This window comes from Coturnix japonica, chromosome 6 (genome assembly GCF_001577835.2).
Source record: "Coturnix japonica isolate 7356 chromosome 6, Coturnix japonica 2.1, whole genome shotgun sequence".
NCBI classification, from domain to species: Eukaryota; Metazoa; Chordata; class Aves; order Galliformes; family Phasianidae; genus Coturnix; species Coturnix japonica.
The window spans coordinates 6,256,527-6,271,651 of NC_029521.1; the positions used below are offsets into that span (position 1 = coordinate 6,256,527).

At 42.2% G+C, this 15,125-nt stretch overlaps 1 protein-coding gene and 1 long non-coding RNA gene across 2 annotated transcripts in view; one reads left to right on the forward strand and one right to left on the reverse strand.

Annotated features, from left to right (window-relative positions):
* ANK3 (ankyrin 3) overlaps positions 1–15,125 on the reverse strand; it is a 192,715-nt gene that overhangs the window by 69,793 nt on the left and 107,797 nt on the right. Inside the window, exons 19-24 of the mRNA XM_015866239.2 lie at positions 10,177–10,275; positions 9,989–10,087; positions 9,514–9,609; positions 7,801–7,873; positions 7,531–7,593; positions 1,150–1,273 (exon numbers count right to left, since the gene is read on the reverse strand). Coding sequence (XP_015721725.1) covers positions 1,150–1,273; positions 7,531–7,593; positions 7,801–7,873; positions 9,514–9,609; positions 9,989–10,087; positions 10,177–10,275 — 554 coding nt within the window. The remainder of the gene's footprint in view (positions 1–1,149; positions 1,274–7,530; positions 7,594–7,800; positions 7,874–9,513; positions 9,610–9,988; positions 10,088–10,176; positions 10,276–15,125) is intronic.
* LOC116653621 lies at positions 1,454–2,991 on the forward strand. The gene is made up of 3 exons (XR_004307807.1): positions 1,454–1,742; positions 1,837–2,072; positions 2,893–2,991. It is a non-coding gene; the product is annotated as an uncharacterized LOC116653621 (long non-coding RNA).

Consider the following 15,125-nt stretch of genomic DNA (forward strand, 5'->3'; position numbering starts at 1 on the left):
TTCCAGCTGATGAACTATTTAAAAGCATTCTGGCATTCTCTGTGAATGTGTTATCACAAAAATTCTTATTAACTTACCTAAAAATTGGAAGTGAAGCAAAACATGGCTGGGTATTACTAAAGAGCAAATTTGCAAGGCATGCTTGCATTTCTAATGCAACCATAACAAACAAGATTTGAGGAGCAGACATCCAGGCTTTACCTTATGGGAGTTGCCTTTCACTGTTAGACAATGAACTCACTTTTTAAAGCAGATCTTTAAACTACAGTACAGGAAAAAGTCCTCAGGGCTCCAGCATATGAGGTTTAATTATTAGCTTCAGTACAATCCAACTGTCAGTAAACACACTGCAAATCCATGGCTAAGGAAGTAATCTCCCTTCATACAGCTTTACTCGTTTTGAGCAATGCATAGTGCAGGCTTTAGCAAGATTCAAAGAAGAAACCTAAAATGTTGATCTACAAACATGTGGGTTTGAATCAACCATGGTCAGACGTTATGTTAACTCTACAATGTTTTATCCGGTTCATGGAAACTCTGACCTGTTTTATGCAACACAGTATCTGTTTCTAGTCAAAAGAAACCTGACATGAAATTTAGGGTTCACCTCCCCTTATATTTCATTAAATATTGGGACCAACTTTCTTTAACATTGACTATCTCTCTGCTTATTCACTGGCACCTTTAAAGAAATAAATGCACCAAAACAGCAAAATGATTTAATTCAATTTTTCTGGTATTTACATTCTTTGGCTAAATCAGACCATTAAGGAATACTCAAACATGAGCACCAGTCTGAGGGTCACTAGTGAGAAGAACTCAAGTATTGGCAGTAGTGCTAGATCAGTTTCTAGACTAGTAGGAAACTCAGGGAAAGGCCTTGGGGGTGCTCAGAGAACGAATAGATACCAGAAAAAAATGAAATTCGTTTTCTGTATCATTGCCATAAGAAGCCAACATGAATAAAGATTATGAAATTAAACAGCAATGAGCATATGCTTTGAAGGCACGGTATTATCATAACATGGAAATATACCCCATCTGCTTCATTTCAAAACAGACTCTAGTTTTGTGTGAAAAAGAGTGCTTGATTGGTAAGAACTTGTAACTGTGGTGACACACAAACATAAGAAACAGCAAATACAATACCTGGCAGAGCGGGCTCCCAGACTAAAGCCCATGTAGCCTTCAGCAGGCAAAGAATCATCGCCCAACTCTTTTAGATCCTGGGGTCCGAGATATTTGTCCGTGTCACCTGTCATTGCATCCTCACCTGCCAGAAGAAAAGCCAAGCTGAAATCAGCAGCTGCTTGTCTCATAAATGTTTGTGAGCTTACTAATTTATAACACCCTCCTCTGCCTGCCAGCAAGTAAGCAATCCCATCAAGCCCACTTTCCCTAAGGCTCCTTCTGTCAATTATTCGCCCTCTGAATGGGCCTGAGAAAATAATTTTATTGGGGGCAAATGTAAGAGACAAATCTGCGCGTTGACATAAATCCAATAAAGTTATACAAGGGTTGACTTTTGCCCAGTTGCTTAAGCAAGCAAAGGGATCTTCTGTACTTTGAACCATCCCACTCACTTTTACTTTCCTTACCAATAAGCCTGAGATGACAAAGTTGGGTCCCTGGACACTGTAAGAAACCAGCTGTGAAGCCCTGCCTGCCCATCCGTCAGTACTGAACTGTGCAGGAATGTGAACGGATGCTGAGCAGCTGAAGAGGCCTACCCTCCGCCCTTGGTACTTCTCAGTAACTTTTCCAAGTTTGAATGCAAGAAGGAACTTCTATTTTCTTATTTTATTTTTTTTTATTATTATTATTTACTTAACTAAGTGCTCCCCAGCCCTGGCTCAAGTTGCCCAGGTGAGACGAGCACTGTACCCAGTCTCTGCTTGGCACAGCAAGATATCCACCCATGGGAGCAGAACAAAGCCTTAACCCAGCAGGCCCTCCCAGCACGCCAACATCAGACAGCCCAACGTTCACACAAGCACCGCCGCCAGCCGAACTCAAACTGCCAGACACCAGAGTACGGGGCATCAGCTGAGAAAAGCTTTAGAAAAACAGAGGTAAGAAAGTTAAGTCTTGGGGGAGGAGGGCGGATGCCGCAAAGGGTTAATGGAGCAGCTCCTTCTCCCTGGGTGCATTTGCATACCATTACATCATGCAGAAACTACATTCTTGCATTGACACAGCAAGTCCAAAATATGCCTTCTGCGGTGGAAAGAGGTTTTCCCCGTTCCCTTTGCAACACGGAGCGCAGAGCTTCCTGCAGTTCGTTATTTGCCTACGCTCGCACTCTCCCTTTGTTGTGAATGCAGCTCAGGCGTGTACAATTGCCCAACAGAAAACTTTTCACAGCGGGTTCGCAAAGCTCCGGCTCTGTTACTCCCCGTCCGTCCCCAGTCCCATTCACGGCACTACGCGACTTTCCATTCACTTCGCTCAGGAAACCACCGCGAGCGCTGCTTCAAACCAACAATCAGGTCTAAAAATACTTCGGCCACTGCTCCGCGAACGGCAAACAAACACACCAACTTTTGCCTCTCCAACCCGACAACAACGCTTATTTTAAGCACAGTTTCCAAGCTAAAGTAGCCATCGCGTACCACAAAACGTTAGAAAAACACAAACATAAACACAAACATTACAGATTAAGTTAAACTTTAAAAGTTCTTACTGTTTTGGAAAGCCATTTCCACCAGCCTGGTCTATAAGGTTTTTCCCTGGTGTTTCCAAGAATTCCTATTAGTCCTATTAGTCCTTAAGCAGTGATTTAGAGTTAATCTCCAAACCAGCACCAGCAATCTAATCCCTGGGGGTCATATTCGCTTTCCACACAACAACCGAGATCTTCTTAACATCCTGATCTCTTCGTATGTATTTTAGGACACGTGCATCTTTGTCCTCTCGATTCGGATCAAACTTCTTTTCCAACATGAAACAAAACGAAAAGTAATGACTGCGGTTTAAAAAAAAATAAAAAAATAAAAAAATCCCTTTTTAATCACTCTGCAGACATCCCTTTAAAGCTTCTGCTGATTGGATTACAGCCTCCCTTGGCAAGCCCCTTGACTGGTGACATAAATGCAGGCACTCGAGCTATTTGTATGTAAATCGGGGTGCTGCGAGGGTGTAGTTTTGCTGTAATTCGATACCGGGGCCGAACGGGAGCGCGGGGCGGTGGGGAAGGGCGCAGCGCTCCGCCCGCCCTCCCGGGGCCACCTCCTGCGCCCGGGGCCGAGCCGCACCGCAACGCATGTGCTCGGACAGCGGCCGCCAGGTGAGCGCCGCAGCACGGTACAGCCTCCGGGGGACGGGGAGAAAGAGGACCGAGGGCGGCACTAATTAGTAGTAAACAGAGCGGTAACATTTGGAAGCTCCCGCCCTACCGACGAGTGGAGACCAACGCCGTGTCGCTGTCACGAAGAACTTTTTCGGAGCGTCGTTTGTCGCCAAAGCAAAGCGGGGAACGATAAAACGACCCTGACAGTTGGGCTGCAGAAGGCGTGAGGTGTTAGGCAGCTCTGCAGCCAGCTGGATGGCTCTGATGAAACGCTCATCAAAGGAAAAGCTGCAGCTAGGAGTGGTTATTTCAAAGGATTCCACACGTTGTGGGGTGATGTGGGAGGCTCCAGCGCTATGGGTGGTGCTCTGGTTAGTTAGGTGCTGCAGCTTCATTCTCCTCCTTTTGGGAAATGAGCATGGAGTGCTGCAGCACGCTGTACTCCTGCACAGATGTCCCACAGACAAAGTGGGACATCAACACTGTTCAGAAATGCCCAAGAAGTGAAGCACTGATTCACAAAAAAAGCCAAACAACAATGAAAAAAGAGAACATTGCATTGCTTTGTTGCAACTGCTCTCCTTTCCCTTTTGCTTTCCTCCACCATCTGCTGTCTTGAAGCAAGGTGTTCCTGTAAACAGCAGCAAACACAGCCGTGGGCACTCTAGGAATCCATTCAAAACCACGGACGAATGGCAGCCACAGGTCAAAGCAAAGGTCCTTCTGTCCAAGAACATCCTGCTCTGATGGCAGGCAAACTTCACAGAAGAAGTGAAGAAGATGACAGGTTGGAAGTCCTCCACGACATTTCCCTATCCATTAGCTAGTGTGAACACATTGTTCTGAGAGAGAGGTTGGTATTGTCACAAAAGGCAATTTTTTTTTTTTTCTTTACATCATTCCATTTACATTTTGAACTTGCATAGACTTCTTGCATTCCCCAAAGCAAGGACTTGTGCAGGGGTCCCACACTGCAAGCAGCTCTTGCACCAAGAGCAGTCCCTTTCACTTTAGCTGAACCTACACCTCGCTGGTCTCACCTGTGCATCCTGTTTGTGGACTTCAGGGGACGCAGCAAGCAGCCCATTCACCACTCCCTTTGCCACCCACTACCTCACATGTTCTAGCTCATCCCTCGAGATTTCTTCTGTGATAGATAACCCTACTCTCTTTACTCTCTTATTCCTTAGAAGCTTTTCCACATATCTGATCACCTTTGTCATCTATTCCCAGGCTTTCTCCATTTTTCTGACTCCTCAGAGCCTGTCTCATACAGCTGGGAACTGCAAGACCACAGCGCCAGAGCTCTTTTTAGAGGCCAGGGATAAACATGGTTCTCTGGCAGCAGGAGTGAAAGGATCATGTGGCTTCTCCCAAGCAATCTTTGATCATAGCTTGGGATCCAAACAGACACTGGCCATTGGCTTTGCTTTTCCACTCCCTCATCACAGCCCTTCCACCACAGTTGTCTGGTGACAGAGGTAGAGCCCTGGAGCAGAGCAGGATCCTTCTGGTTGTAGCCACAGTTTTGGAGAAAAGCCAGGATGAAACCACTGAAACTTTTGCTGATCTGTAAAAGTGCATCTAGACAGTCCCAGAAAACTCTCAAATGTAAAAATATAATAAATTCATCCCTCCTAAAATCGCTGTAGCAGACTTTAATTCCTGAGAATGTTCTGACCTGTCTTAAAGGCACTCATTTCTATAAACCGGCACCTGCTCAGGGATCAGGCTGTATGTGCCCTCACTTCCTCCTCGGGCACCTGCCTAATCTGCCAGAGATCGATTAGCATCATACTTACTCCTACAGAGAGAGGAAGATCCATTAAATGGGCTTAAAACAGTGTCCTTATTTACACCAAAAAAGACCAAACAAAAGGAAAAATAAAAGCACTACACACGCCTTCTAAATTTTCAACATTTAAACTATTGTTGGGTTTTTGTTTTGGCCGTTTTTCTTTTGTGGTAAAGCAGTTTCCCAGCACAAAAACCTCATTTGGCCACACTTTCCAGAGCTGTCTAGGAAAATGAGTCCCCTCTCATTTGGGCCAGCTGCAAACCAGACTCTCCACTGCAGGGAAATTACATCGTTTCCGAGTAAGTACTTCTTTAGTTGACACAGCAAGAGGCAAATAGAAGGAAACAGTTCCCTGACACACATCTCTGAGCTCTGAGACTACTTTCAGTTTCTAGCCTTCAGTTGTTCCTAGGAGAGAACCTGCATATGGGGCAAATTTTGCACTGAAAAGTTTGGCTGACGACCTGAATGTTAAGTGAGGGAGAGCTCAAGTTTGGGACATACATCTGTGTCTATCTCTCATCTGGAAATCTATTCCCAGGCTATGAGATGTGTTACCACCCTGAAGCGCTTTGTACATGGAACACTCTGTCAGCACTCAGCAGTTGCATGAAAGGGTATCAATATCCTGTCTTCAGGGATGCACGAGGCAGAAGAAAGACAGGACCAGTGGTTACCACCTCAAAGCCTGTAATTCCCCACCTTCTTTGCAGGCTGCAATGCTCCAGCGTGGATTATTATACTATTATCTGATTTGAAAGCTCCTGTTCAGCAGTATGCTTTGAAAACTACATTGTTACATGTAAGACAGCCTCTTAGCTCCCCAAGTAACAGCATGGTTGCAGAATATTCTCCTTAGGTAAGAAATTGATACTATATACCCATATCCTTTAATATTTATTTTTCCCAAAGTGAGAGTTTGTGACTATAAAAACCTCCCATAGATCTCTCACTTCCCTTCAGCTTTGCATTTGGCCATAAGAAGTGATTCCATACATTAAGGACACATTTAATATCTTACATCTAATATTCTGACCCTACACAGGCATTTCTCATCTGCAGCAAACCTCATGCTGTGCCCTGGGCTAAGGCAGCTGTTGCTGCTCTATTAACTAACTCTATTAGGCATCTGCATTCCAGCCAGTTACAACAATGAAGTATTTTGAGCAACACAATAGCCCAGAAGAGTTACTTGGAAAACACAGGTGCACAGTAAGAAGTTGATCTATTTGAGAATGCCAATATAGAAACACTGACAAACTGAAAACAAACCAAAAGCCTCAGTGAATGAATTAAACAAGAGCTGCACACAGTGAGCTTCTCTAACAGCTTTTACACCATACTGCTGAAGTGCTATAAACATGTAAACACATCGCTTGGCACAAAGAAAGAGACTGACTACACAGCCACAAGATAACTGGACCCAGTCACTTCTCTGTGACCAGGAACACACATAAAAGCCTCCAAGATGCTGCCATCATTCCCTTCCTCAACACAAGGCCTTCCTGTTTCTGAGTGTGACATGGGAACCCAATCTCACTGGAAACCTGCAGTTCCTGGTGGGACTCACTCAGGCTCCTGCACGTCCACACCATGGAAGGTCTGACCAAGCAGGGGATGGTGGTTTGGAGGGAAGTAGTTACCAAATGAGTTTTAGATACTTAACAGACCACTGAAACTGTGTCAGCCCAGCCAGACACCGAGGAATGAGCTGTGATGGGCAAGCTGCTGGTGCCAATAGCTGATAAATCTTATCCAGAGGAACTGAGAAGACATGGCTTATTGCCCCACTCACAGACTGCTGAATGATACAGAACACAGAAATCCCAGCTACAAGAGTACATCCTTAATCCCAAGAAACACAACATGCTGAGTTCAGCGCAGCATCCCTTTTCATCCCCTTTACTCAGGACAAAACTAATCCAATGTGGTTTTACTGAACTTCATTATTAAAATAGAGATTTGTTTTAAATTCTAAAAATACTTCTTTCCAGGCTAAGGATTGACAATCAGTGTAAATCAATCATTCCATAGCTGAACACACAGAATTGTTTAAAAAACAAAAAAACCCACCCATCCTTTTGTTCTTCACTTTCAATATCAGCTATTTCTTTCTTTCTTTCTATATTTGACCCTTTTGTCAATTGCAATAGTGAACCAATTCTCCACTTGACAGAAGCAGCAGCAAAAGGACTATTCCAGGAAAAGTGGAGGTAATTTCATTTAGAAATTAGTAGTAAGACATTCAGGAAAAAAAAAATAAAAATAGAGAATTATCATTAACAGCTCAATGAGTTTTTAAAGGGCTCTTAACTGTAAAGCAGAAGTTATTGTTAGTAGGATAAGAAGAAGATTATCTGAAAGGATTAATTTCCACAGTAAGACACAGAAAAAGGAAGAGGCTTAAGTTAAATATCACTGCAACACAAAAATGTACAAATACCTTCTTCAACATCTGACAAATATTCAGCATCACTGAGTATTTCAGGGGCATTGGCTTTACGAACTGCATGATTTAAATAAACAAAATAATTAAATAAAAGCATAGACTATCGATGAGTCAATAAATCAATGTAAGACTACAGTGTATGTGTAGAAACCTTATCCAACTAGTACTTAAAACATACACCACCACCCTCCCCACTTCTTAAAATAACAGACTGAAAAACAAGTGAGAAGGATTTTTTTTTTTTTTTTTTTTACTATCTAATACCTTCATCATCAGACATATCAAGAACTTCATTCATGGTTTCAGGTACATTCATTTTGTGCTTTTCTGTAACAGTCTGTGAAAGAAAAAAAAAATAAAATCATTTCAGGGTGTATTTTTTAATCTACATTTAGCAAAACTCTTGTTTTGATTCTTTGTAGCTTTTTATTCCCATGCTTTCCATAGATGAATATAATTATGTATAGAAGAAGACTATGCTGAAATAATACATAAATAAGCAATATTACCTTTAAGCAAGTCCAGGGTATTTATAAGAACTCTCTGAAAAAGCCATCTAAATTTTAAGCAGTATTTAAACTATACTAACAATACTCGTTTTTCAGCAGAAAAACCATAGAAGTGTGGAATTTTTTAGGTTGGAGAAGACCCTTAAGATCAAGTCTAACTATGCTGTAAATTTGAGAGCAAACTTATTCTATCTGAAATTTTTCAGAGAGTTCTTTCATTTTGTGGTGTTTTCTTTTTAGGTTTTTAACACATTGCTGCTAAGCTAGCAAAATCTCAGGGCTTTTTTTCAAGCACAAATGGACTTTCAGCAAAGAACGATGAATCACAGTAAAACCAGCTATACTCACCCTGATTTCATTAAACTTACCTTTGGGAGTTATTTAACCACACACCCCCAAAAATAGCTGCCTGAGTTTTAAAGATACTCAGCTGTAAATCAGATTTCATGTTTAGATTTCCAAAGTCTGCCAATTACACACTTGTGACTGATAAACAGCATATTTCAGCTTTTGTGGAAATTATTTCTGTGCTTGTCTTCAGGGTAGGTACTCACAGATAGCAGTACAGGCTTTTCAGCATCTAATGTTTCCTCAAAAACAATTCACAGCCTGATCATTAAGTTAAACTAAAAACTGCTTGTCATCTTAAATGTATTATTATTGCAAGTACCTGCTTGCACTGACAGGCCACAGAAATGGGTGATGACAAAACGTGGAACGTACAATAACTGTTTTCAGTGTCCTATATACCTAAAAATACATATATGTACATGACTCCCTTTTTAAACAGTAGAAGGGTGCAAAAAAGGAAAAAAGTAAATTAGGAGCTCTGCTTTTGTTTTGCTTCTGTGGTCGTTCATGGAGGCTCCACATCTTAGGAGAATATAAGGCAATTAGCCATAATGCTGGTGAACAAAAGATCTTTTAGAAATATCTTGAATTCTGGGAATTGCCATTTTTCGATAGGCATTATCTGACTACTGAATTTCTTCAATTTCCTGTGGCTAATATGCAGCAAGCCTTCTTGACAGCCAAGACAGACTAGGTGGAGATCATGAATATGTCAGCTGGGGTTGCAGAAGCTGACTGTGGCTGCTTGCGTAAGATACTGTTAGCCTTCTTTCAGAAGCCACCACAAATAATGCAAAGAGCTGCTTTTAAGTAAATTCCAATTACTTTTATTTTGCAGTAATTGCTCTTAGATCCAGTACACCCTTAGCAAACTGCATCTTCTAAAAAGGGAGAAACAGCTATAGTTTACAGGAAGCCTCTATGAGCACATTTCCCACTACAAACCAGTTTGTCATTTGTGCAATAAGCAAGGTATGCTATAAAAACCATCTGACTTAATATCTACTTTATAGTGCTAAAAGGAGCTAGGTATAAATTAGATTGAAATCTCAGTAGTTATTTAACTACTGGCTTAGGAAAAATCCTTCTTTCCACTACTGAAATAAACTGTACTTACAATTGTAGTCATGGTCTCCTCTGTCACCACCTTCAATGTGTCAACGACTGAAATGTAGCCAAGTCGCTTTGCGATGGCAAGGGCAGTGTTTCCATTCTAGCAATTGAAAAAAATTGTATGAAAAGCTGAATGCTAGAAGTGTAGAAATTGCTAGTTAGGTAAAGTGCATAATGGAGTACAAATATGTTTGCATATTGGTGACTGAAATATATTTTGGATAGTAGAATATGTGACCATAAGAGTTTAAGTCTAAAGAAATGGGATGAAAAAGAAAAACATTGTGCAGATGTTTGCTGTTCTAGTTTTGGAAGAGACAATGGAGGACACAGAGGCAATCGGAATAGCCTTCCTCTCCACTTTTCCTCCCCCTTGTCATGTTTTTTTTTGCCATTTCCCTTGCTCATACACAGCAGGGACACAATGTTTTACGCAGGGTGAGATGACTGAGAGTGAGTGGTAGCTTCTTGGCACTTACCACAGTGAGCTCATTGGGCGCCGCACCATGCTGGAGCAGAACGTTGATGATGTGGGTGTGCCCCTGCTGCGCAGCCTGGTGCAGTGGCGTGTACCCGTTCTGCAGGCACAAGGAAAGGGAAAGACTGTGGTGGGCACAGCAAACTTGCTGCCTCCAAAGAATGAGTGAAGCAGAGGTAGAAAACTCACCTTCGTTTTGGCATTGATTTTTGCAGCGTGTTGCAGAAGGAAGTTAACAATCTTTATGTTTCCATAGTGGCAGCCAACATGCAAGGGAGTATATCCCATCTAGAATAGACATAAGAAAATATGAATAATCCCATGCATCCCCTGAGAAAAAAAAACAACAAACAACAGACATGAAGCAGCAAAAATCCTGTCAAGTTTCATTTCTTTAGACTGTGTGAAAAAAACAAACAAACAAGAAACAAAAACACAGCAACTTTGGAAAAATACCTCTCACTCATGTCAGTTCAAGTACCATTATTCACAAACCTCTCTGACTGCCTTGTATTTCTGTAGTCTTCAACATATGCCACACTGATTAACTATTTGCTTTCCTCTCCAACACTCAGATCATCAGGTCTATGAGATGAACCTGTTTTTGTAAATGAATGTGTGCATACTATCTTGCACAGTGAGGTTCACATGCTTGACTTGTGTTCCGACTGTGTGATAACAAGTAGTAGCAACTTAACTAAAAGCTAAGCATGCTGAGGTCTGCCTCAGCTACAGGGCAATTTGCAGTCCATCCATTCTGACAGAAATACCCAAAAGGTAGATCAAAAACAGTGCAACAGATGTGCCAGCTTTGCAAGAACACCACAAACCTACAGAAGCTGGAGCACTGACTTGTGAGTTAAGGCTTTAAGACAACAAGATCTGATTTTTTTTGGTGTCTGGCTCTATGTACCAAAAAATGCAAGAAACTGCATTTCTTGGTAACTGCAAAGATGAGAAAGTTGAATGTTCCTGCTATTTGGTTTCCATTACCTATAAATAGACTAAAATCATTTGTCAACCTTGAGAGACACCCATCAAATGCTCTAAAAGATGGTCTGGTCTCACATTGACCCATGGATCTAATCAGTGTTCGGAAGCAGAAAAAGGGCCTTCACTTTTCTTCTGAGGTCTAGTGCCCAGGACGCACACAGAGTTAAAAGCTGTAGTCTGCCATGCTTCATTTACGCACACACCTCAGTGAGGTGTGGCAAGTTGAGACAACTGGGTCAAAAGCACTGCGGAAGGCAAGTCCAAGGTCTGCCTTGGACTGGGGTTCAGGAGCCAGCCCTATACTACGTGTTCAAGTTGTGAGGTCAGAGCTATGATTTCCTGTGCAACCTTTCTCTAGGGAACCTGTTCTAGCAGGGGCTTTGACTAGATGATTTCCAAAGACCCCCTCCAACCTCTATGAATCTATGAAAGAAAGAAAACCCCTCAAACAAACTATTTCCACTATAGGGAAGTTTCAGCTGCCTGTGGGTTTAGATGCATCATGACATTTTGACTCTGATGCTACTTCACACCAGGTTGCCTATTTTCATCTGTATTTGTACATGCTAGTAGATGGCGGCTGTACCAGTTACTTTAAATTAGGGTATGTATATTTCCTTCAGTTAATTACATACTGCCATCTAAAGAAACTAGCTCTGACAACCAAGGCGAGTTAATGATTGCGAGAAACAGTGACAGATTCAAATTCCACTGTTATCAGCACAATGAATTTTTCCACTGACTTACATGAACACTGGATCAGATGCCAAATGACTACAGTGAACTTTTCCTCCTGAACAGTTGTGCAGTGGTAAAAGCCCGAATGCTAGTTAAAACATAGTCACCGTGACCTGAACGCTGGGACATTGCCTTATAGTCACTGTTAGCATAGGAATGGCCTGAGAGCTTCCAAGCAGTGCCCAGGATCCACGCCTGACATGGCTGTACATACAATAGCTGCAGTCTTGAGACTTCTGCAGAAAGATGAGCATTCTCATACCAATTACCTTAAACACAGTTTTCTGTCACCCTTGCTCCGACATTTCAAACAAATTCAGATTAAAACAAACTATGAAAACACATCGGTTCAAAAGAATGTGGTGAAACCTCTTCATGCAAGAAACTTAACTCTTTTCTACTCCTTCAAAATACAGCCCTGTATGAAATCATACATTGTAAGACCAACTGGGGAGATAAAAGCCAAAGTCAACAGCCACCTTCTGGGAGCCCCCTGTTAATAACCCTAAAACATTAAAATCAGGAGAGAGTCAGAGAGCCAAGACAGCTGATCTCAACTCTCACTTTGAAGTGACCTGTAAAGACTCCTCTCTCCGGCCTGTAACAATGAATAATGAAAAAGCAATTATGAAACCCCCAGAATTTACTGCACTATGACACTAATTTCTTTCTCTGAATGGTATATACAAAGATTTACATATGCTATCTTCATAAGTGACTAAAGGAGTACTATTGATGTTCTTTGCTGCTTCTGACCTACCTCCTGTTCAGATTTGAAACTGAGGGGTAACTTTCCCTTTCCCTGCCAAACATGTGGTACAAACTGGGCAGGCACAGAAAGCTCCACCACGACATTTTCATAGTGACCCTGTTTATATATTTTTTTTCACCTACCAGGACCCCTAAGTCCTCCTCAGCGGGGCTACTCTCAAGGAGATCTTCTCCTGGTTTGGCCCACCTTTCAAGTTTATCATGGTCCCTCTGGATGGCATCCTTTCCTTCTGCTATATTAACTGCACCACTCAGCTTGGTCTGCAAGTTATCATCTGCAAACGTGCTGAGGATGCACTTGATCCCATCATCTATGACACTAAGAAAGATGTTAAAAATCACCAGTCCCAAAACAGACCCCTGGGGGGTTACTACTCATCAATGGCCTCTGCCTGAACATAGAGCCATTGATCACTACCCTCCAGCTATGACCTTCCAACTAGTTCTTTATCCACCAAATAGTCCACCCTTCAAACCCATGTCTTCAAACCTAGAAGCAAGCATGTGGTGGGGGACCATGCCAAAAGCACTGCAAAAGTCTAGGCAAATGACAGCATTAGCCATTCCTTTGTCCACTGATGCCATCGCTTCATTACAGGAGGCCATGAGATTGGTCAGGCACAATATTCCCTTGGTGAAGCCATGCTGGATCACCTGTTCAACCTTCATGTGCCTTAACATGTTTACCAGGAGGATCTGTTACATAATCTTCCCAGACACAGAGACGAGGCTCACCAGCCTGTAGTTCCCCAGGTCTTCCTTCCTCCCTTTCTTATAAATGGAAGTGATGTTTCTCTTTTTCCAGTCACCAACTTTTCAAATATGATGGAGAGCAGCCTGATAACCACAGTCAGCTTCTTTAGGATCCCGGGATGCATACCATCCAGCCTTGTGAACCTATACACATTCAGTCTCATGAGGCAGTCTCAGACTTGCTCTGCCCTTACAGTGGGGTAGTTTGCTTTCCCAGTTCCCACCAAGAAACTCAGGGATGTGAGAAATGTGAGAACTCCAGCTGACAGTGAAGACTGAGATAAAAAGAACTTATTGAGTACATCAGCCTTCCCTGTGTCTGTTGTAGTCAGTTCTCCTCCCACATCTGTTACAGGAAGTACGCTCTCTTTGACCTGTCTCTTCTGACCAGTGCACCTACAGAACCCCTTCTTGTTATTAACTAACATCCATCACCAAGTTCAGTTCCATCTGTGCCCTGTCTTTCCTAATCCCATCTCTGCATGTCTGGACGGCATTCCTGTATTCTTCCCAGGTGACACATCCTTGCTTCCACTGCCTGTACATGCCCTTCTTTTCCTGCAGTTTGACCAGCAGGTCTTTGCCAGGACATGCCAGTTTCCTGCCTCTTTTCTAATTCTGAGGGATGGAAAGCTTTTGTGCTTGGAGAAACGAGTGAAAAAAGAGTAGCCATCTTTACTCTGCTCCTTTGTCTCTAAGGACAAAGGGATATGAAGTCTTTATTGTATTTCTTAATTTCCAGGTCACAGCCTTGTGTGACCCAGCTTGAAAGACTGGGAGGGAATAATGGCTGCCTGGTTTCATCATACTGAATATCCTCTTCTCAAGGTTCAGAATGTGGGTGCCTGGCAGGCAGCAAACCTCTCTAGAGAGGTTATCCGGGCAGCAGATGGGTGCCTCAGTGCTTCTCAGCAGAGTCTCCAATTACTAAGAACTTACTTCTGGTGCCTTTGTTTAGAAGCACCAGTTGTGACTTGGGTCCTTGGTTGAACCTTTTTTATGTGACCACCTCTCTCCAGTTCTGAGCCTCTGTTGATACCTTCTTTCTCCCACAGAGCTTGAAATCAATTGATTAGTAGGACTTCAGAAGCTTCAACATCCCAACATACTCAGTGAAAACAGATACTGTTAGCTTTTTTGAAACTGGCAGATTCAGTGATTACGCAACCAAATTTACTATAAAAACACTAATTCTCATTGGTACTTCCCATTCCCTATAGAAATGCATCCAGGAGGGTAAAAAAGTTTGCTTCAGGAACTATTTATATATGTGTGTGTGTATTTATATATATAAAAGCCCTGCAATTACAAACATTTCTGCAATGCAGAGTCATACTTACTGGCATAATCTCTAAAGGACTTAGCAGACATCCTAATATTAAACAAGTGGTTTCCAAGAAAATCAGGGCTTTTGTTTAACACAACTCTAAAGCACATCACCTCCTGGCAGTCAGTTGCCATGCTGCCTCTTGCTGTTCTAAAGAATGAGCAGCAGTATGGGAGTTAGCAGCTGGGAAAGGCTTATCAAAAGCCACAAGAATAAGTGCCAAAAAATGCAATCAGAAATACTTAGCTTTTTTTTATCCTCACGAAACACACAAACACAGAGCACCCCTTATTTTTTTGTTCCTCAATTTTTTGAAGGAAATTATCACAAGCCTCATGTGTCTCATCAGTGTATTACTTTAATATCCTCCAACAGCAATAACCATAAATCCTAACAGCTTGAATTACTGCCTATTTCTAGTCATGCTGACTCTCAAGCTGCTCTGCTTTTGTTTTTCAACTGTGTATGTCAGACAATGAAGCTACAGTACACCAGTGTTGTATAAGGCTAGAAAATATTCTTGTTCCAAAGATCACAAAGGCATCCAGTCCTGATA